This window comes from Balaenoptera physalus (assembly GCF_965194825.1).
Source record: "Balaenoptera physalus genome assembly, chromosome: 2".
NCBI classification, from domain to species: domain Eukaryota; kingdom Metazoa; phylum Chordata; class Mammalia; order Artiodactyla; family Balaenopteridae; genus Balaenoptera; species Balaenoptera physalus.
In genome coordinates this window covers 32,372,977-32,396,579 of record NC_138883.1, presented here as the reverse complement: position 1 = coordinate 32,396,579, position 23,603 = coordinate 32,372,977, and the positions used below count along the sequence as shown (strand labels likewise).

The window sequence follows — 23,603 nt, the reverse complement described above, 5'->3', positions numbered from 1 at the left end:
GATAGGCAGGGGGCAGATCATGGGGGCCCTCAAGCTCGTGCAAATCAGCACCATCTCCATCCTGAGTACGATGGCCAGTCATCGAGGGGTTTTAAGCAGGGGAATGATGCCCTGATTTGTGTAGAAAGTGGGTGGGAAAAGGATGGTGGGGTGGGGTGGAGGAGGTGGACAGAATGACAGCTATTGAGAGAGAAAGGAGAGTTGCTCCGAATGAAGCCAAAAGCCTCATTTTTATTTACTATTCCCAGGCAACGTGGACCTGATCACGGAGACTTGAGGAAGATCACACAGTGGTGCAGCAGGGCATCTAGAACTAGAATCTGCAGGCACAAGTGGCCTTGTTTTTACCTTAACCCCATCACATGTGCCCTTTTCTCAAGAAAGCCATGTGATCAATAGGCAGGCTGACTCTAGGAATGGATGCTGGGAAAAGCTAGAAAAAGAAGAAAAGCTTTTCCCTTGTCTCTGCTTCTTAAAGAAGGGTCATATCAACCTACAGTGGTGACATTCCAACTTGTACTTGCCAAATTAGTTCACCAATCAATTTTTTACAAATGGATGGGATACACAGTGGACGTATCCGAGTACGGTATAAGAGATTAAGCATTAAATGTCATAAGGAAACAGTAAATTGCTATGGTTGCTCCTGGGAGTCACACAGAAAATGTAATCAGTGTTGTCTGGCCAGCCTTCAAGGGACACTCGGGGGAGGGATGCTGGGTGAGAGGTGAACGAGTTCTCCGCTATGCTGGGGATGCTTTGAAGGAGGTGGGAGGTGACTGGCGATACTGTGACCCAAGACTTACGGTTCTTTTCCCCTTCCCACTTCCCCGAACAGGTGCAGTGCCATACTTACACGGGGTACTGCTGGTGTGTCACCCCAGATGGGAAACCCATCAGTGGCTCTTCTGTGCAGAATAAAACTCCTGTATGTTCAGGTACCGTAGGGAAGGGCGGGAAGAAAGAAAAGGGTTGGAGAGAGACCCCTTGGCTGGTCTCCTGAATCTTGTGGGTGCACTTTTGAAAGATTGGTGGTGGTTATGAGCCCTCTTCCAGGTCAGGGAGAAGTCTACCCAAACTTGCTTGCTCTGTCGTCAGCTGGGTGATAGGGTCAGTACGTGTCTGTGTGTATGTATCTATTTATTTTGAGTTTAAGTTTCTGGTTCAATGCTCTTTTCTCAGGCAAAGGCCATAACCTCTAGAGAGCATGGCATATAAGTTTGTAGCTTGTGTGCTCTTGGTTGCTAGTGGCCCTGGGTGCACACTTTATTGAGATAAATTTCAAGACTGCATTGGAGTTCAACATCAAAGGCTGTGACAACCAATTAGTGATGTCTTTCACGGGCGCAGGAGAGGAGAGTGGTGGTCTACGTTGCCGTATGTTTGCAACCCCTGAACAATGTAATGTATGGTGATGGAAAACGTTCATAACCACGGCCCTCAAATCTGGCTGTCATCAGCAGTGCCTGGGGAATTCAAACAGAACCCAGGTGTCTAGGCTTCTCCTTCCGTATTCGGATCCAGTGGTCACGGAGACTTGGAGTCCACATGTTTAGGAAGCTTCTCAGGTGGTTCTCATGATAAGACAAGTTAGGGAACCACTGCTTTATAACAACCCTCTGGGTGAGTCCATAGGACTTTATAGGCATAGAGAAATTTTGTTCTTAGGTCAGTTTTCTGGGATTGTGCATTACAGATTTAGGCAAGCTTCACACTTCCCACTTCCATTCAGATGGTAAGGGACTTCAAGACACTCCCTTAATTCACTATGCAGCTCAGCCCACGTTAACAAAAAAAAGCCTATCCCATCCACCAGCTGCTTCCTATTTCTCTGTAATCTGTGTATATGAGATTTTATTTATTTACTTATTTTTAATTTTTAAGTGCAAGCGAAGTATAAAACATTATTCTAAAACCTCTGGGAAATTCCAAAGGCAGTCCTGCTGTCCTAACGTTTTCCTTTTTTCCCCCAATTTATTCATTTTTCAACCAGCCCTGCTATATAAGGGGAAAAGTGAGTGGAAAGGGCAGTAAGTATCTACATTAGGAAACCAAAATTTGCAGGCCAAAAAGGAAAGTTTACTTTATTTGTGGTTTACATGGAAACTGGAAACCTTAATTGGGGTTGGTGTGGGGAGGGGGAGGAATGAGGCCTCCTTGCAAATGACCTGGAAAGTTTCATTTAAAGCAAACAAATGTGCTAGAAACAAGTCATGCAGGGAAATATAATTGAATTCTCACAAAGCTAGTATACGGAGAAGGGGTTGGATACGGATTGGGATGGGTTTCTTCTCTTTTGTCGCGGGGACTTCCGCAGATGCCCTGGTGTGCCTGAGCTGGCTGTGCCCTGCATGTGCGGGGTTGGGTGTCATGGGAAAGGCAGGTGCAACCGGGTCAGGACCGTTGGATGGCGGCACAGGGCATCCAAGCACATGCAGGGCAAAGCGTTTGGCCAAAACCCCAGACTGCCCCCTCCTTGAGGAACACGCTGCATCTAGAAAATTGTTTCCATGCCTCAGACTATTTTGGCCCATTCATTACAATTGGGCCAACAATTTTCTACTTAATGCAGATGGAAAATCGCCGATTTCCTGCCCTAACCAGCAAGGGATGTCAATCATTGCATTTGCAGTGAGAGGGGTTTTCTTTTCAGTTGGCCCCCCTGGCTGGATAGGGCTCAGAACATGGGGTTGGTGGGAAGTGGAGGTGAGGGGCAGTCAGTGGAATGTTCAACAAAGGAGTTATGTGGATGTGGAATTTTGTAAAAATCTGGTCAAGACTATTGCCAGGGAGCCTGGAAATCATTGTTCATCTCAACAGTGCTGTGATATCAGTGACATTGATGTTAAACAAACCCCAGTCACATGTATGTATGTACTCACTTTGTATATAATGTTCCTAGATGTGTATACAATATATATATATACATAACCACATGCTCATAACATCAGGCTTTACCAACTCTTTGAAAGAAACCAACCGCGATGCTTTCTGAACGTCTGTGTTTTTGTTTCCCCTTTCACCCAAGGTTCAGTCACCGATAAGCCCGTGAGCCAGGGTAACTCAGGAAGGAAAGGTGAGTGGAGTTTCACGCTTTATCTAAATGTTTGCTTCTAAAGCCAGTCCAAGCAGGCATTCTTAGACAAGATGGAAGGAGCCTGGGGTGAAAGCTAAAAGTGCCCCACAGAAAATTCCCATTCTTATTCTGTGTTTCCTCCCAGAAGCCTGGAGGTAAGCAAGGCTCGAACAGTGGTGGGGACCAAGCTCCCAGAATTTCTGAGAGAGGTGAGCAAGTGCAGTGCACAGAGCTGGAAGGGACCCTGAGACTCTTGGTTCCTGGGAAGTTCAGTCAATAAGCTACCAGTGTAGCCAGCATTAAACAGAAAAGCACAAAGAAGGCAGGTATGCCCAAGTCTGCCCTGACTCTTTTATTTTGGAAACCCATCTGAACATTTTTTCCCCCTTGATTTTCCTTGATAATTGTCCCAGCACATCCAGATTCTTTTCACTAAGACTAGATGCTTCATGGGCAGGTGACTTATGCAGCTGTTATCTCGAAATTCTTAATTATTTTCCTTTGAACTTGGGTTTTGTAAGTGTAGTCCAATGGGACAAAGAAGTGTGTGTGTGAGCAAAGAGACACGTGTACTATGCCTACCTGCTGCAGCCTCATTGGCAGATAGCTCTTGTGATGCAGGCTACAGGGCTTTCATAGTATGCTTAGAATTTTCATTTTTCATTACCTAGAACAATGCTAAATGGAACATTAAAAAACATCATGACAAGTCAAGAGAGAGGCTATGGAAGAGAGGATAAGGCTTGATATTTTAGTGTCTTTTGTGGCACCTTTTTTCCTGCTTTTTGAACAAAAGGCTTTGCATTTTCACTTGGCACTGGGCCCTACAAATTGTGCAGCCGGCCCGACTAGGGTATTTGTCTGAGTGCTGTTTAGTGGACCAGCCGACATGAGGAATAGGTCCTTGGGATGAGCTGACCATAGTTTCCAGTGTGCTGACACTAGGATTCACCGCTTCTTACTTCTGGGACAGCGTACACGCTGGTAGTTGCATGGAAAACAGGTATCAGTTTTATTGCACATGCAAGCACTTCAGAGGCCCCATTTTGTGCCCTCGGGTAAAACTCAGACCGGAGGTCTCGACTGAGTTTGAGCCCTCCCACCTGAATCTGGGCCTTGGGAACTTCATGCTCATAAGGGTCCACGTGGAGAGTTGGGCATGCAAGGATCAGTGTGGGGTGTACAGGCTTATCCTACACCGCAGTCACAGGGAGACCAAGGCAAAGCCTTGGACCTTGCCCCAAGTGCTTATTCCCTGGGGACCAGAACAGGAGGCAGAGTCCCACTGCCTGAACGCAGGAGCCGAGAGTCTGGAGAACCTGCTGTCGCTGCATGCTGTTGCTCCAAGAAGACATGGAAGTGGAGCTTGGTGATACCACCACCCACTAGAAACCATGGACCAAGCGACCCGATGGGCTGCTCCCCTTCCAGCGAGCAGGAACGAGTAAGTGGGTGAAAGAAGGGAGCAAGCACCTTTCCAGGTCCGTCCAGGGGGAGACAGCCTCAAGTGTTGGTAGTTCCCTTCTAGGAGGGAAGGGAGGAGAGGGGATGAACGTGTCTTTCTGCAAGGATCTGAAATCGTCAACACTGTGAGGGGCGTGTCTGCCTGTAATTTATTGGGGTTGGAAAAGGGAGCTGCCTTCAGTTTTGCTTGTTGCAACTGAAGTCTTCAGGAGCATAGCCTTTATTCCTGGGCATGAGGTCCTGGTGGTAGGGAAAAAAAAGAGCAATCATGCAAAACGGACCACCCAGACTTTCCCCACCAAAGGGAACTGAGTGCATGATGCTGAATGAAGCACCTGCAGCAAGAAAGACCAACTAGAGGATTTTGGTTCTTCAACTGCACAGAGAAGTACTTCCCCGGTTGTACTTTCCAGTTTGTTGTGGCTTTGTACCCTGTGGATAACAATAAGAACCAGACCTGTGGTCACGGCGGGCTCTTGCTGATCCAGTTGGAAGAAGGCAGGGGAATCCAATTCCTCCAGGGATGATGCAGGGAACAGGGGGGCAGAGTCTGAAGCCTCATGTCAGGGGGATAAGTTTCCAGCAGTTTCTAGCTCTTTGCTCCCTTACCCCGGTGGGTTCCTCCCTCCTAGGTGGTTGTGTGGAGGCTTCCTCTTTGGTGCAAAGGGCTGGCAGAGGGGTGGGGGACATGCTAGGGCTGACTCGCCCCTGGACACTTGACTTCTGCCCAGTGGCCTCTCTTTCCTTCTACTTCAGAGGGTCCACAGAGGTGTTGAATCTCTTCTGTTTGTCTTCCATGGGCAGTGCAGTGAAAAGCAGGTTCGGGCCACCTGTAGGAAGGGCCACCTGAAGCCACACCTGTCCAGGAAGCTGGGGTTTGAATGGGAACAGGGTGCGAGAGGGCATTTGTAATATCCTGTGTCGGCCCCGCCGAGGTCCCTTTTTCAGCTGCCGCTTAAGAATGGAATGTGCTCCGGAGGGCAGCAGGTGGGAGGACACAAAGGGCTGTTGTCTGAGCTCATGCCCACATGTGGGGTCTCCTAGAAGGCATCTCCCTGGAGCCGGAGCTTGCAGCCCAAGACCTGCCCAGAAGGATGCTAGGCCCGGAGGACGGCCAGAAAGGGGGCGAGGCCGGGGGTCTGGGTGTGTGTGTGGGGGGATTGGTGGTGGTGGGGAGGAACGGACCCAGCTCCTTCTCTCCCCACCCTCTTGCCTTTTTGAACATGCTCCACGGATGGGGCTTGGAGGGATCAGTTCTCTCCACCGGGGAGGAATGAAAAGGCGTATTGTGCGACAGAGGGTCTGGTTGTCAGCCAGGAATCAGTCCTCCAAAGGAGAGGAGGAGAAAAAGGAGAAAGGCAGAGCGGGAGGAGGCTGGGGGAAGAGGCCCAGGGAGATAGCGGGAGGCAGGGGAGAGGGAGAGAGGCCAGGCGGTAGCAGGTCACAGCCGTCTGGCTCGCAAGGAGGTCTGGGTCACTCCTGATCCTGGGTCCACAGGTGTGGGCCCGAGGGGAGAAGTGGGGGACGGAGGGAGGGAGGTCCGGTTATCTTACCCAGATGCATGTGCTCCGGGAGGGGAGGAGGGTCAGAACTTCAGACTATTTACTTAATCCCTTGGAATGTCCTTGCCTCGCTCTGTTCTTTGGGCCCCTTGTGTTTCACAGACTCCTTTATGGGCACATGTGTGGTAATTAACACATGCAGGGTAGGTCCCGGGCCATGTGTTTGAGTTTCAAATATCCATTGATCTGGGGCACTCCCATCCTGCTGCCCCTCCCTTCTCCGTCGATCCTCGCCCTTGGAGAGAGATGGAAGGGGTCTGTGTGTGTTTTGGGGGGTGGAGGGCACACGTGCATCCACATGTGTTTTATTGATGCCACAGAGGAATATCAGAAGAGAGGAAGGGACCCCCAGCAGCCCCCTGAGCTCTGACGATCTGCTGCTAAAACAGTCGAAAGCTGCAGAAGTTGAGAGACAGAAAGGAATTTTGGGTTTCCATTGAAGCAGGAAAGTGGATGGGAAGCAAAATGTGTTTAGAGATGGTGGTTTTACCCTGAGAAGCTCTTCCTGGCCCCCCAAGGCTTGTGGATTTTCCTGAGGTGCCTCTTTTAGGGGTCTTGATACTAACAAATGTGGGTGATTTGGGAGGTTTCCAGGATAACCAAACACAAAGTCAGGAACTGGTCCTGGGCTTCATTACTTATGAGGTGTGGAAGGGAAGTTCTCAGCCTCCAGTGGGGTGTTGGTGGGGCGGGTGAAGAATGATTAAATGGGAGAATGGTGGGAGAGCACTTGGGCAATGATTTCTGGCAGTTCTCTGGGAACTTTTTCTCCTGAGCCCCCAGGACCTTATAGATTCCAGGGTGATGCTTCGATAGATGGCAAATGAAAATTTAGGGTTATTGGGAGTTTTCTGCAATTTGCTCTTTTCCTACTTCTAAGAGGTCTGGGAGTGAGCAGTGAAAGGAAAATGAGAGAAGAATAAAAACAATAGCAAACTGCTTACACTTTCTGCCTGGGCTTCTGTGTTTGTCAAACCAATCTTGGAGAGAAGCGAAACTTCCAAAATCCAACCTACCTTTAATTTGCTGAAACTTCTTTTATTCCCCCACTGGCTACTCCATAGTCTGTGTTCCAAGTGAAGAGTGAGTCACAGTTATTTCTCCAAGGTCCCTCTCTGGGTCTCGGTTTTTAGAATCTCTCCTGACATCTGGTCTACAGGTTGGTGCCAACTTGGAGACCTTTGTCACTCAAGTGACGGAGCTAGCAGCACTCTCACTCAGGGCTGAGGGAGGTGCTTAGGGCAGGGATGACGGATGGCGGGTCTCCCAGATGAAGGGGACCAAGCAGCCTCTAGCCTCCGCCCTCATGGAGGTTAAGCACACCTGAAGGAGGTTTACTTCATTGCCTCAAACCTGGCTGAGGTGTGCAAGGCTGGCTGTCTCAGAGCATTCTACACGTGGAGCGTCACCCCTGTTCACGTGACTTTAACCTCTTCCCACGTACCTCTTTTTTCTCTCCCCCCAGCACAGAGGGGGAGGCTGGATCCATAATTGATCTGTCAGCTTTGCCATCAGATAGCTCAAGTCCGATTACCTACCAGCCTGGGCTGGATTTATTTTCTTTGTTTTTTGGGTTTTTAAAAAAATATATATATATATATATTTACATCTTTATTGGATATAATTGCTTTACAATGGTGTGTTAGTTTCTGCTTTATGACAAAGTGAATCAGCTATACATATACATATATCCCCATATCTCCTTCCTCTTGCGTCTCCCTCCCATCCTCCCTATCCCACCCCTCTAGGTCGTCACAAAGCACCGAGCTGATCTCCCTGTGCTATGCAGCTGCTTCTGGGCTGGATTTGAATGGAGCTGGGCAGCTAATGACCTCTGGGGGTTGGCCTTGGCTCACATTGGAATTCCCTGTGGAGAAGCATTCATTCTGATACGTGCCTACTACAAACTGTGCCTAAGCAGCTCCAGGCCCATGAGAGGTGGCTCTTTTCCTCTCTGCATGCAGGTCACTGCTGCTTTCTGGTGTCTGAGCCACCCTGGACCAAGCCTGGCATATCACTATATCAGCTTTGAAGAGATCGGTTGCAGAAGGGGTGTGTGCGAGGGTGCTTGAGTGTTCATGCATGTACCATTTCTCCCTCTACCCACGGTTAATTACACACCCAGCAGGGCTCCATCTACTGACCCCCCGCCCTCCATCTCAGCCCCTATTATGTGGTGTCCAAAAGAAAGTTTATGCATAGAGGATACTAAACGAAGAGTTGAATCCTTGTCGTATCCTGATTTCCAAGGACTAGAGAGGAAATGGGGTTTAGTGATCTGGAAAAGCCTTCTAGCCATGGATTCTAATGAGTCCCTGGTGTTGTTAGGAACCATTAGTGTTTTTATACTTGGCTCTTTTATTCTTTCATTCAACAAGTTTTCATTGAGACCTTACTAAGTGCCAGCTTTGTTAGTTACTGAGGATCCAGTAAGGAGTGAAATGATAAGAGCCCTCGCCTCGTGGAGCTCACATTCTAATGGTTCTTAGCCTCTTCTTGTAGAGGGAATCTTCGGGTGGAGGTGAAGCCTCCCAGAGGGGCACAGACCTCTAGACGCTGGGATGCTTGGAAGCAGGGGAGGGAAGGCAGGTGGCGCCTGCAAACGCCCTGGTCGGCAGCTCCCACGGCCAGAGCCTCTAAGGAAAGACCCTTGGAGGAGGCTTCCTGGGATAAGCATGGCCCACCGGCAAGTTCTTGATTCCTATGCCCGATACCTTTGTGGTGCCCCCAAAGTCCAGGTGAGACAGCCCAGAGCTTGTCAGGCCACTGAGAATACGTTCATTTGCTCACTGTTCCTTGGCTGAATGAGTTCAGTTCCAGCTGTGGCCCAGCAAGCTGGAGGGAGCCAGGGGTTTCAGCCTGTGGGTGGACAGGCCTCAGGGCCACATCCGAACTAGTTCTCCAGCTCCAAGCCACGTAGCTCCTGTGGTCAAGGCCGAGGAATTGCCACTCTCCGGTCCTGTTGCACCCGTTGAAAGAAAGCCATGAGTTTCAAGGGCTATTTATTCTAAAATTGATGTGGAAAGGCAATGGGACTAGAGTAGCTAAAACAATTTTCAAAAAGAAAAAGAAAGTGGGAGGAATCACTCTATGTGATTTTTTTTAAACCAAGAGATCTTTAGTGTTTTATTCCCTTCATGACCCTTTATGAATTTTCAATCCATGCTTCCCTTTGATCATCTGAACAAATGTGGTGACTCCACATTTTTTTCAATGTTTATTTTCTTTCTTTTTGTTTTTTAAGTTTTTCTAGAGTAGTTTTAAGTTCACAGCAGATTTAAGAGGAAGGTACAGAAATCTTCCATATACCCCCTGCCACCACACATGTGCAGCCTCCCTCACCATCAATATCCCCCCCCCCCCCCAGAGTGGGTACATTTGTTACAACTGATGAACCTAAATTGACACATCATTATAACCCAAAGTTCACAGTTTATATTAGGATTCACTCTGGGTGTTGTACTCTCTGTGGGAATGGACACACGTGTAGTGATATCCACCATTATAGTATCATACAGAGTATTTTCACTGTCCTATTGACCTAGAGATCAATGGAACAGAAAAGAGAACCCAGAAGTAGGCCTACACAAGCATGGCAAACTGATTTTTGACAAAGGTGCAAAAGCAATTCAGCGGAGGAAGGATGGTCCTTTCAACAAAAGGAGCTGTAGCAACTGGGCATCCTCAGACAAAAACAAAAACAACTCCCCGAGACCGTCAACCTAAATCTCACACCTTATACAAAAACCAACTCAAAGTGGATCTTGGACTTAAATGTAAAATCTAAAGCTATTAAAACTTTTAGAAGAAAACATAGGAGAAAATCTTCAGAACTTACAGCTAGGTGAACCTTGAGCTTTGGTGTCTGAGAACATCAAACACATGATCCAAAAATTTTAAAAATTGATAAATTGGACTTAATCAAAATTAAAAACTTGCTCTTGAAAAGATCCTGTTAAGAGAATTAAAAAACTACAGACTGGGAGAAAATACCTACAAACCACCTATCTGACGTAGGACGTGTGTAGAAGATACAGAGAATGCTAAAAAACTTAACAGTTGAAAAACAATTTAATTTAAACATGGGCAAAATAAATGAATAGACATCTCACCAAAGCATATATGTGGAGGGCAAATAAATACACAAAAAGATGTTCAACATCGTTAGCTATAAAAAAGTGCAAATTAACCAACAAGGGCCTACTGTATAGCACAGGGAACTATACCCAATATTATGTAATAACCTATAAGGGAAAAGAATCTGAGAAAGAATATATATATATATATCCCCACATATATACATATATAAAAAACTGAATCGTGCTGTACACCTGAAACTTACATGATATTGTAAATCACTATACTTCAATAAAAAAAATTTTTAAGTGCAAATTAAGACCATGATAAGATATCACTACACACCTATTAGAAGAGCTAAAATAAAAATAGTGACAATACCAAATGTTAATGAGGCTGCAGACGAACTGGATCTTTCATACATTGTTGGTAAGAATGTAATATGATACAGCCACTCTGAAAAATACTTTGGAAGTTTCTTAAAAAACTAAACAACAAAACATACGCTTACCATATACTCTAGCAATTGCACTCCTGAGCATTTATTCCAGAGAAATGAAAACTTATGTCCACACAAAAACCTGTACACAGATAGTCACAGCAGCTTTATCTGTAATAGCCAAGGGTGGAAACAACCCAAATGTCCTTCAATGGGTGAAACAAACTGAGGTGCTTCCATACCATGGAATACTACTCAGTAATGCAAAGGAACACACGGTTGACACATGCAGCAACAACTGGATGGATTTCAAGGGCATTATGCAAAGTGAAAAAGTCCAACCTCCAAAGATCATATACTGCATGATTCCATTTATATAACATTCCAGAAATGACAAAATTATAGAGATGGAGAAAGGATTAGTGGTTGCTGGGGGTGAAAGATGGGGTGGAGGAGAGGAAGTGTGATTATAAAAGGGTAGCACGTGGGAGATCTTTGTAGTGATGGACTAGCTCTATATTTTGATTGTGGTGGTGGTTACATGAATCTGCACATGGATAGAATTGCATAGAACAACACACCACCCACCCACCCACCCACCCACAGACAAATAAGTACATGCAAAACTGGCGGAATGTGAATAAGGTCCCTGGATTATACCAATATCAATTTCCTGATTCTGATATTGTACTATTATGATGTTATCCGTATAATTATGTTAACTACAAGGATGCTGTCATTGGGGGACACTGGGTGAAGGGTACATGGGACCTCTTTGTTTGCAATTACCCATTGCAAAATCATTTCAAAATAAAGAGTTTTAAAAAAATTAGCCCCGTCTCTGGGTGAACCCAGCCCTGAACCAACTTTGCTGTTGCCAGTGCCACCTCTCCCCTACTTCTCCTCCGCTTTGTCACCACGCCCCCTTCTTCCATCTCTGGTCTATCTTTTTCACCAGCCTCTTGTTTCCGTTCTTATTCAAGAAAATGTGGAGCTTGACGGTGTGGGCAACTGCTTGCAAAAAGACAGCTTTAAGCTTGTTTTGGGAGGGAGTGTGCAGGTGGGTAGATGGAATGTAAAAGATTCATCTCTTGCTCTGGAAAGGACCCGAAGTACCTAGATAACTTGTGTTCTCAAAGGTCAGAATCGGGACAGCTCACAGTATATTTCTGAGCCTCGTTGGTCATGGGACACGCATCTCAGGAAAGGTTGAGGTTAACATTCCATCCTCCTCTTGCTATGATTCAGGCCAGGTTCTTAAGGGACATTTTTGCAAACAGGCACCACTGTCTCCCTGTGAGGCCCAGAATAAGTCATCTTGACTTTCACACCGGGTCCCTGAGTCACATGCTGAGGGGAATGATGGCTCTGGCATAAATGTGGTCCCTTCAAAAGCAAGAACCTTCCAGCACTTCTACCAGGCTGAAGTGTTATCTCCATGTCTTGGTAAAAGACGGCCAATGGCAGCCTAAATGAATACAAGAGGGAGGGTGACCAGTGATGGACATGGTTTGGGCAGAGCCCAAGTATTAAAGGGGACTCAGGATCATTGAGAGACCTTCCGAATCTCAGGACGGGGGTGGTGGTTTCTTTTTCTGTCATTCTCCAAGGCTCCTCAGTCTCAGAGACCCCAAGAGATGCCATTAATACAGATTCCTCCTCTGGCCCCTTTGACACATTTGCTTTTGAAGGACCTGGAAGAGAAAGCTCTTTGTATGTGGTCAGAATAAACTCATTGTACACCCAAACAATTAACTCCTCAATGGACTTGCCAGCCCCTTGAAAGGCCCGGCCCTGCTTCCTCGGACCTCTTGGGCTCTATTCAGTCCCATAAGCACACCAACGTTTTGGTGGTTTTGTTTTGTTTTGTTTGTTATTCTGAAAAGTCTTTCCCTGGGAATAGTCAGAGCGGGTCAACATTGTGCTCAGCCCGGCATTTATCTCCACTCGCCAGCGAATGTCAATCAGGAATCAAAAAGCCAAACAGAGGAGGCTTTGAACGGTGTCATCAGGGGTCGAAGTGACTTCCAGCTGTCTGTGCGTGGGCCAGGCCTTCTCGCAAGGCAAAGAATTGTGCTGTCACACAAACCCACTGTCTGGATAGGCTCGCAGAGCCCGTGCGGGGGCTGCGGCTTTCTGGGGCTGCACCTGCAAGGAGAGGCGTGGTTGGGGGCTGGGGGATCTTGTGCGGCGCCCCGCTCTGGGCCTGGGTGGTTTCCAGCACTGCTTGCTCACTGCCTCTGGAGTCTTGAGCAAATCACTTTCTTGCGCTGAAACTCAATCTCTTTTTATCTGCCTGGTGACTTCCTCTGCCCCGGCCAGTGGTGAGAATAGATGAAGAAAGCCACCTGCCAGAAACTCTGAGTGTTGCAAAATGTGGTAACACTTATTATTGTTGATCTTGACATCATTCTTGAGAAATTCTCTCAGGTTTGCCTTTTTTTTTTTTTTTTTAATGTTTCCTAATTTACTTTTTTCTCTCTGTAAAAGAAATGGTCATCTTTGAATCGGGTTTTTTCAGTATTCTATGCTCTTCTAGGTCTGAAAGAGTATTATGGTATCAAAGAGAAAGAAAGTCTTACTATTTGAGGTCTAATAGAATCACCAGGATTAAACATACACGCATGTGATATCATCATATGCATTCATGTAAATTGAGATTCAGATATATTTTTCTTTAAGATATACAGGAGAGTCTCCCCCCAAATTAAGGATTGCTCAAATAATCTAGCTACTGCCACCTGATGATTTATCTGTGATGACTTTGGTACTCCATCCCCGCTTTGTTTTAAAAACTTTATTAAGGTATAATTACATACCATAAAATTTACCCATTGTAAATGTACAATTTAATGAATTTAGTACCGTTATAGAGATGTGTGGTCATTACCAGAGAACATTTCCATCACCCTCAAAGAAACCTTGTACCCATTTATAGTTATACCCCACTCCCCCCTCCAGGCAACCATGTATCTGCTTTCTGTCTCTAAAGATTTACCTTTACTAGGCATTTCATATGAATGGAATCAAACAATATGTAGTATTTGCACATGGCTTCTTTCATTTAGTATAATGTTTTTGAAGTTCAACTATATTATTACATGTATCAGTAATTCATTCCTTTTAATTGCTAAGTAATATTCCATTGTATGGGTATATCACAATTTGGTTATCTCTTCACCAGTAGACAATCATTTGGATTATTTCCAGTTCGAGGCTATTACGAATAATGCTGCTATCAGTATTTGTATACATGTCTTTGGGTGGATATGTCTTTATTTTTCTTAGATAGATTTCCAGGAGTGGAATTTCTGGATTGAATGGTAAGTTTATGTTTAACTTTTTAAGGAATTTTCCAGACTCTTTTCCATTGTGGCTACCCAATTTTACATTCCCATCAGCAAGGAATGAGGGTTTGAGTTTCTCCACATCCTTGTCTCTTGATAGTGTCTCTTTTTAAAATTTTAGCCATTCTAGTAGGCATGTGGTGGTATCTCACTGTGGTTTTAATTTGTGGTTTCCTAACAACTAATGATATTGAGCATCTTTTCATGTATTTATTAGCTGTCCGTGCATCTTTGAAATGTCTATTAAAATATTTTACCCCTTTTAAAATCAGGCTGTTTGTCTTCTTATTGAGTTGTAAGGTTTACTTTATTTTTTATTTTTAAAACTTTATAGAAGTTTAATTCTACGAATCCAGTTTTAAAAGTAAGCAGTTGGATAAGATGATTTAACACTCGATGATTTAATACCTTCTTTAAGAGGCCTTTAGAGTCTTTTACAGCTACCCATGTCCTGAGGCTAGGGGTGCAGCCATCCTTCATTTTTAGAAGAGGATATCACTGCCCAGAGAAGAAAAGTGAGGGGTTCAGTTTACTCAACTTAGTTGGTTGCAAAGCCGGTATCTGCACTGTGACCCCACTGGAGACCGGGCGGCCAGGGGCACATGCGGAAGCTTTTCTCTCTCTCCCGGGCCCAATGTGGGTCCTGGTGTTGCCCCAGGGCTTGCCAGGAAGCAGGCCTGATGTGGACCTTGGACCCAGGCCTTGGACCTATGTTTGGTAGAAGGGTGCGCTTGTTTGCTGGGTTGGATGCCAGGTGCCCAGGTGCCCAGAGATGATGGTCAGAGGGTCCTATTGGCTTTGGCTTGGCTGCCTATCCTTGGGGCATGCTGGATTTCACAGGTGGCTCTCCTGGCAGCAGGGCACTTTGTCTTTTCTCACTTCATAAAGATTTCCAGCTAGGCCCTCCATGGTGGCAGTGCAGCTGTATGTCTTCACCCTCGGTGACCCTACCCTGCAGGAGGATTCACTCCCTGCACGTGGCTTCATGCTATGTGGGCTTCTGGGCCTGCATCTGGGCAATCGTGGAGGTCCTCGACTTCCCCGGGGACACTGGAAACCCTCCTTCCTCTCCTTGAGCGGCAGATTTCTTTACTGATTGCTGGACCAGATGGGCAGTCCCAGACTCTCATGTGGATGATGGGAGAAGTAAACAGAGTATTTTCTGTCGTCCTGCTCCAGAGAGAGATACGGCTCTTGGAGTAGGGGAGGATTTTAATTGAATATTAAAATATCTCATAAGCCACTTTTCACTTGGCTTGTCATCGTTGTCCCTCTGAGAATGTTTGATTTCTCACTTGCCCGTTGTTCCCTTTAAGACTCCTGAAGTGAAGCCACCCTGTGTGGAGGGGCTGAGCACACTGTGCAGGTCTATTTAGACTGTGAGCTCTGCATCCGGCAGCAGCAACCAAATGTGCACTGCAGCTGCCAAAAGACTTCATTCAGTGGTTCACTGAATTCAATGGAAAGAGGTGTTAATAGAGTCAGGGAAGTGATGCCATTTTAAAAAATGACACTGTGTGACTCTGCTCTGTGTTTCTTCTCCCTCAATGACTTCCAGATCAAACGTACACAGTTTGGCATCAAAAGATGGCTGTTCTGGACCCCAGTTTGAGGCAAATAAGATATTCAGCTTCATTACTCCTCTCCTCCTGCCACGTCTCATGTCTGGGGGTGATTGTCGGATAGCTCAGGATCACCCTGGCCGCTGCAGGAGTTGGGTCTTACGTTGGCACATGAGAATTATAGCAGGGTCAGGTCTCACACAACTGCCAGGTTGCTGGCCTCAGCCTCAAGCAAGGGTTAGGGTCTCCATAGCTATTGAATCTTAAGATCCCAGAGGTGGGGTGTTGGCGTAAGAAAGGCATCAGGACTCTGTGTTCTTTCTCCCTCCCCTGGTAAGATGCAGGGAACTCTGCCAAGAGTTCTGGGAGCTCCAAATGGTGAAGGCTGTCATCACTGATGATCTGACTGGCGTTGCGGGCTATATGAGAACTTCATTCTCCATAGCTAATGCTTGGAGAATATAGTGTTCAGTCCTGAAAGATCTCTGGGGGTCTTGGGAAGAAGGGCTCGTGTAACCACAGTGTCCGAGACCACAGTGCTCTCCTTCCCTCCCCCTCCCAAGGGAGAAAACAGAAAAATCTCGGAAGTATGCGTTCTCAACGCAGGTAAAGATACCTGCTCCCAGCTTTCACCAAGGAGGTGGAAATTGGTTCTTAGGGCACAAAAGAGCACTTGCTCTTTTTACATATAAAGCACAGATATACATACAGTACACAAACAGGTATACAGTGTATCTTTGTTATTAACATTTCACTAGGAAATTAATTAGGAAAAAAAGTCTAAAAATACTCCTTAGATGGGGAATAAAAAAAAAAAAAGTTGAGAAACACTGTTCAAAATTAAGGTTTTGGGATCTTGATGAGCATAATTCAGAGTCCTGAAAGGTAAATAAAGTCTGAACTTACTCTGATCCGTAGAGGTTTTTGGTCTACAGAGAGAGCTGCCAACACTACTAAGACCATAAGTATTAGAACTTTGTTACTGAGAACTCCCTGCTCCTATCATCTGTGTTAGAAATTTCAAAGCAAATCCAGGGCAATTACTCATGTTTTCTCCCATTTTGTTTGCCCCCATCTCTCCTTGGGAACTGGGGTGCATGCTGTTTCAGAGTTAAAAGTGTTCTAAGGATTCCCCATTCTTTTTAGTTCAGCATGCTGGAGAGAGAAGTAGTCCTTCTTACCTTCACTTTGTTTTTAGATGAGGATGGAGAAATAGCTAGGATTTTGGGAGGAAATAGCACCATGGTCTCTTGTTTTCCTTAAGCTCCTCAGTGAAGGCCACTAAAAAGGTACTGGCTAGTACCCTTCACAAGAGGGCAGGAAGGAGCTGGGGGCATCAGAATTTGATGCCACAAGTGTGCCAACATCTCCTAACATTTCTGGCCAAAACTCAGGGCTGCTGGGGAAGATAGCCCTCCCAGCTTTCCTGAGGAAAGAACAAGGGCTGACAGAGTCATGCTGGTACAGAGTTATGAGAAGGGGTCCTCCAGAGCCATGACAACTTGGGTCCCTTCCCTGGAATGGCGAGGACACACCTGGATTGTCTTACTGTTGGTGTCTCTCTGTGATTCTCTTTTCCTTCTTGTTCTTTTCTTCTTTCTTTTCCTTCTCTTTGGTCTGTTCACTGGGACTTGGCCGGGCCATGTGCAAACCCCAACCATTCAACAGTGCTGGAGAGTAGATAGTATTTACCTCAATAATGGTAGTCTCTTTTCGATTCTTTTTAACCCTCAATTCAGATGACGGGTCTAAGCCGACACCCACGATGGAGACCCAGCCGGTGTTCGACGGAGATGGTAAGCTCTTGTATTACTTCAGATTCGAATTCTCCCACCCATTTTCAGATTTGGGGAGGTCTTTCCTTCGGTTGTTTGTTTAAGCATTATTATTATGTCTTTTTTCTTTTTTAATTTCAATTTTTCCCAGTTTAAGCCAGGTTGTTTTAACCTTTTAAAAAATGCAAACCCTCCCAGGAACTAGTACACCCTCCACTTCTGGAAAGACCCTCTGTTCTCACCAGGCTTCCTGCTGGCTGCTAACGTCCAATAATAACACAGCCTGGATGGGCCCTGTGGGCTGCCAAGACCAAGGAGCCAGGGCTGAGAAAGACGGGCCAGCAGCCTCCCTTTTCTAAATGAATCAGCACTTAACAAGTTCCTGTAGTGCTCTGTGCCCAGCATTGTGGGAGGCCTCTGGGGGACAAAGGAGAAGTAGATGAGATGGAAGCCTTTGCTCTCAAGAGATCGGCAACTATAGGAGAACTTTATGTATGGAACTATATGGTCTCAGTTGTTTGTTTGTTTTCTGTAATAGACATGTATGGGAGAAAGAGATCACAGTGGTATGGGAAAAGATTCTGTGAAGAGAGGGAACTTGAGCTGGATCTTGAAAATGTGGGGGAGGAATCAGGGTGTTCCAGGCAGGGGCACTGGCATAGGCAAAGGAGAGAATAAGGTGGAGACAGGGTATAGTGAGGAAAGTAGCAGGAAAGAGACTGGTGTATAGAGCTGGTTTGGCTGAGTTGTAGGGACCTTGAGAGTTGAGTCAAGACATTTGGGAGAGGAGAAATTCTAGGTCAAGAGAAATAGTGGTGGTTGGTGGCAAAATAGAGGTTGGATATCTCTGGAGGTATGGGGAACGGACAGGAGGAGCTTGGGTGCAGAAGGCTGGCTTTGATTTGAATTTGAGCTGCTCAGGGCCTACATTCTTCAGTGTGCTTTGCTAAGTACTCCAGGCTCCCATGAGGAGGAGCAGGAAGCTCGGCAGAGTACAGTTTCTAGAAAGTCTGACAATGAGATGTGGAGCTCAGTGCAATATATGGCAGCCTTTCAGCAGCTTTCAGCCGAGTATGTCCAGGCTTGGATCCTAAGACCGGACAGTGAGACAGAGGAGTAAAAAGAAATGACGCCACTGGTTGGTTCTGTGGCTAAGGATGTCCCTAGCCCAGGCTCAGCTTTAGATAGAAACGTGAAATATCCTTTGCAACTGGTCATGGAGTGGAACATATGTGTGTGTTCATGCCTAGAAGTTAAAATGTTTCTGTGATCTACAAATGTCCTATATCATTGGCAAGTCTGGGACCTTGGAGGATTGATGGGGGTGGTGGGGGAGTGGAATGGAGACCATGTCAGCTTGGAAGACCTTCCCAACACACTCATGGAAGATCTCGTCACTCTACAGTGTGTTCAGGGTCATCCTCAGATTTCCACGGCACCTGTCCACTGGGTGACCCCACCCCTGGAGAGCCTGGAGGCACCCTGGAGCTCTCTGGATGGAGGAATTCAGCCTCTGTTTGATGAGAAACTATTAGAAAGGGGATTGAAGCACACATTAGACCCATTACTTTCTTCCCCATGTGAAGCAGAGTCTCAGCAAGCTAAAACCTGCTGTGGCTCAGCTGTTTCCTCTAAAATGGTCTCTGTGGTTTGTTTGGCATTCGTTTGTTGATTTACCCCCTTTAAATCTTCTTCCAGGGAAGCAGCTGAGAAAGGCCTGGCTTGGCGCATGTTCCTCACCTCCTGGGATAATATTTTTATTCCTGGATGGAGTGGCTCAGCGCCTCTGGACTCTGACCACTCGGCCTCCCAGCGCAGGAGGCCCTGGTTGACTCCTGTGAGCTGATGGGGAGATGATCTTCCATAGAAAGGAAGCAAGAGGGTGTTGGGACAAAGTGGATATGGGATGAGGGAGATGGCTCAAGCCTTGATGCCTCAGGCTTTTAAAAAAGCTGTTAAAAAGTCTGGGGGTTACACTCCAAGTAACATACTCTCTTTGCCCAGACGTTATTTTCTCTCTTCTTCTTCTTCTTCTTTTTTTTTTTTTCAGAAATCACAGCTCCCACTCTCTGGATTAAGCACTTGGTAATCAAGGACTCCAAATTGAACAATACCAATGTAAGAAATTCAGGTAAATAATCTGCCTTGGATTATGTACTAATATGTACCTGATCTGTCCACGGGTGCCATATGGTTGCTTCATGACTATCACTGTGTGGGCTTGGGCAAGTCATTTAACAAGTTTGGCCTTCAGTTTCTTCCACAGCTGTAAAATGCAGAGATGAGATGGGTTAATACCTTCCAACTTTGTCTTCAATTAATAGCTTAGAGATCGTCTTTCATGAGTAGTTGATCCTTTTAGCTAAAAAAAAGTTTGATGGTATGTTTTAATATTTTAATTGACTTTCTATATGCCATGCAGAAGAATTTGAAAGAAGAATGGCTGGGCATAGAGAAGTTGGACTTCAAACCTTAAGAGCCTTGGATCTATGTGTTTTTAAGGCTCCAAATAGCTGCCTCCAATCTTATCTTTTCTGGTTTGATCTTTTGAGGGTCTTGTGAGTGTTCAGGTTTTGGTACTGGCTGAACCCTTGTAGAAAGGTGGTAATTTCTGAAGAGTGATCAGATTAGAGTTCATTTACCATCAATGAAAACCAAAGTTGATAAAGTTCATTTACCATCAAAAGAGATCAGATGTCCATCGACAGGAAAATGTATTAACAGATCCAATCTGTATCTCTATCGGGGGGGAATCATCCTTCTTTCAGCCTCAGACTTCGTTGTGAGAAATGCTATTGGCATACTTATGCCTGGTTGTGGAATTTAGCCATATCGTCGTTTCCTGATAGATAGCAAGGACTGTAAACTAAAGATACATCCCTTTCACCTGGCAGGCAGGGTTTTGCATGACCATTAATGAATGAGTGTGCTGTCCTTGCCCTCCCTTTTGGTTTATCTGTATAGTATGCCAGCTTTGTCCTAAAGGTCGTGGGGACTGGAGTGCACGGAATGGTTTAGACCGTGAGGTGAAGTCACATAGCCCTGGTTGATTTTTTCTGCTGAGTACCTCGGCATGTGTCTGGTTCCCTGTTTGATAGAAGCTGGAGGAGGTGTGGGATGCTGGGGTGGGAAGGAGCCCATGTGACGTCCCGTGGGCCAGGGTTTTTGACACAACAGTGCCATGGTTAAAACACAGGCGTTGGAATCAGCAAACCTGGGTTCTCGTTCTGGCTCCAACACTTAGTAAGTGACCCAGTCAAGTTAAATGCCTGCCCCACCCCTGCCCTGGCCACGCCCACTGAGCCTCAGTTCTCAGCCAGGATCATAATCTCTCCCTTAAAGGACGGTAAGTAAAGATTAACTGAGTTAGTCTGTATGGTACTTAACCAATGTCTGGCTAAGTGATAATAGTAAGTCCATGATAAATTGTAAGTCCAATTGTATTTATTATTATCATCATCGTTGGTAGGGAAAATGGGAATATTAATGATACTTCTTCTAGTGAGAATTCTTCAATCAAGAAAGAATTTGTGATTGTCACCCTAAGCAAAAACATCTATTAGGAAGCTTCTTAGATCCTTCCTCCACTCCCCCTTCACTATTAGGCAAATATGATAAGTCAAAGAGAAGTGGTTTTGGTGCCTGTGGTATCTGGAAGTGATATCTGCAAAAGGTCCCCACATTCCCTGAGCCCCCAGCAGGTCTGCAGAGCCCCAGTAGGAGGCTCAATTCTCATACGGTGACCAAGGGGTAGATAAGAGGGAGAGCTCTCTCTGAAATTACACAGCACCTTTTGCCTGAAGCATTCGTTTGACATTTAGCAACTGCTTCCATGATTTTTTTCTGCCTGCCAGTGGTTAATTTCTCTGCCTAAGTTATACTCTGTGAAGGCAAGGGCTTTACTGCCTGTCTATTATATCTATTAGAGAATCTAGCTCAACGTGTTTGCTTTGGAGAAGGATGAGGAGAAAAGATCATCATCAGTAAAGTCAGAACCATCAGTGTCATCATAGCTAGTCCATATCAGCTGTGTGTTTTCTCATTTGAGCGTCACCATAACCCTATAAGTATTGTTATTATCCCCACTTTACAGATGAAGAGTCAAAGGATGAGAGAGAGGAAGTAACTTGTCCTGGGTCACAGCTAGTAAGTGGTGGGGCTGGAGAAAATGATTTCTCTTTGGGAATAGAGTGCCTGTCTTCTTGGGCTGTATTCTCTGTGTATAGTAAAGTGGCAGTGTCAAGTTTGATGATGTTTACTTCCACTCAAGTCCTTCCCCTTCCCACTCCTTCTTCCCCTGTGTAGTTTCCAATTGCATGAGTATGGGATCATATTGAAAAATGGTTTCCAGGCAGGTACAATCCCCTTCCTTTTGTGAGAGGCACCCAGCCACCTTTATTTTTTCCTGGTTTGCCCCAGTTATGCCTGTAAGTTTAGCATATAGGACAGGATAGTTGGAGGAGAGCTAAAGGTTCCCTGGGAGTAACTGAGACCAGCAATCATTATCTCAGATTGATACCATAGGCATTTTCTAATAAACTAGGGACATTCTCCATCATGATCAGGTGGTAAAACTGACTGAGTGCCTGTCAACCTTTTTGATGTAATTAGGTGTGAGGGACACTGTGTCACATAGGCATGTAACAGAGGTTGGCAAATGGCCACTTGCCTGATTTTGCAAACAAAGTTGTGTTGGAACACAGCCATGTCCATTTCTTTACATACTGTCTATGGCTGTTTCCGTGCTGCAACCATCGAGTTGAAGAGTTGTGACAGAGACCGTCTGGCCTGCAAAGCCTAAAATATGATCTGATCCTTTACAGAAAAAAAGTTTGCTGGCCCTGTTATATAAGATTGAAGTAGAAGCATTTGGATGGGAGTGTGTGTCGGGGGGTGTGTCTTTCTCACGTTTTGGGGCCCCTTTCCTAGAAGTAGGGACTGTGCCTCCTGAGATGTTTCCTGACATGCCTGGGGAAGCCTGCATTAGCGCAAAACTCTTTAGGCAGCTCACATAGCACTTTCTGCTCTCACGTGAGCTTTAATATCCTGTCCTGTGCGTGCTCTCACAAGTGGGTTGCCCAGGAAGCATCCTGAGGCTTGGCCTTCATAGGTCGGGGGTAGGGAATCTTTTGTATATAGAAGAGATCAACCATGTATTGGTAGAAACATGGGCTTTGGTATCAGGCAAACCTATAGACCTGGCTTCCGATGCTTGCTTCCCACTGAGAGGCTGGGTTACCTTGAGAAAGTTAATTAACTACCCTGAGCTTTGATTTCCTTACTTATTAGTTAAAATCATTAATGCCTTGCAGGATTTTTCTGAGAATTCAATGTATCTAAAATGCCTGGCACATAGTAGGTGTACATAGTAGGTGAATTATTGAAAAAAAACTCAATGGAATATCCTGATGTACTGCGCTAGCCACTTTTCACATGATCTCACTTGGTCTGATGAGAAGTCAGATAGACTTGTACGTTAACTTGGGTCTGGGCAGCTGGCTCTGGTATGGATTAGAGCCTCTGAGTCAGGCCCCTGGGACACTTTCCCATTAGAGTTTAATGAAAGATTCTGGGTCGAGGAGAGCTTCTGCCCTTGCCTCTGGGGAGGTTGGAGTGGGACTCTGAGAGCCGACTGAGTGAGAGCTCTTCTCAGCTTTCTGTCTCTCAGAGGCAAAAAGGCATCCCAGTTTCTTTTACACCCCAAACATCCTTCTTTCACACTCAGACCCTGTGACGCCAGGTTTGTCTTCTGGCCTGGGGACTGTTGATGTTGGAAAGGTTCCACTGGGCAGCTGAAGTTTTGCAATAACATGACACATATGCCTGCAGACTTATCCTGTCTCCTTCCCTCCTCCTGGAGGTTTTGGCCCTTATTTTTAAGGCTTTGTCATGTGTTCATCATGGTCAGTGTCTCTTTCTGAGTATGTGGCAGGCTCAGCGGCAGCAGGTTTGCCTGTTGAACTTCTGTTTGATTCTCGCCTCCATTGTACCGGGAGTTCTTCTTGCAGCCAGGCGGACAGCACACCTGGCGGCCAACATCCTAGAATTTGAGAGCCAGCATCTTCTCCTATACAAGTTGGCCAGAGACTCTGTTCTGCTTTTATAAGAAAACAGGAACTCTTGCTGAGTTTTTGGTATCAAGGGCTAGTGACGAAGGCATTTCTCAATATAACTAGAATTTCAAAAAACTGTAATCATCTATAATGCATCTTAGAGAAGAGAGTAAAGAGATTAAGGAAATGACAAAAATTAGGCTTCATCTCATCCTTCATCCATATCTTACTGCTTTGGATTTTACTAC

At 45.8% G+C, this 23,603-nt stretch overlaps 1 protein-coding gene across 3 annotated transcripts in view; it reads left to right on the top strand.

Annotated features, from left to right (window-relative positions):
- Positions 1-23,603, top strand: part of SMOC1 (SPARC related modular calcium binding 1) — a 153,684-nt gene that overhangs the window by 97,079 nt on the left and 33,002 nt on the right. For 2 of the 3 annotated variants that reach the window (XM_082451805.1, XM_082451804.1), the window contains exons 4-7: positions 839-938; positions 3,029-3,076; positions 17,234-17,323; positions 19,353-19,433. In XM_082451805.1, the coding sequence (XP_082307931.1) occupies positions 839-938; positions 3,029-3,076; positions 17,234-17,323; positions 19,353-19,433 (319 nt within the window). The remainder of the gene's footprint in view (positions 1-838; positions 939-3,028; positions 3,077-17,233; positions 17,324-19,352; positions 19,434-23,603) is intronic. The other variant, XM_082451806.1, reaches the window with a different exon arrangement.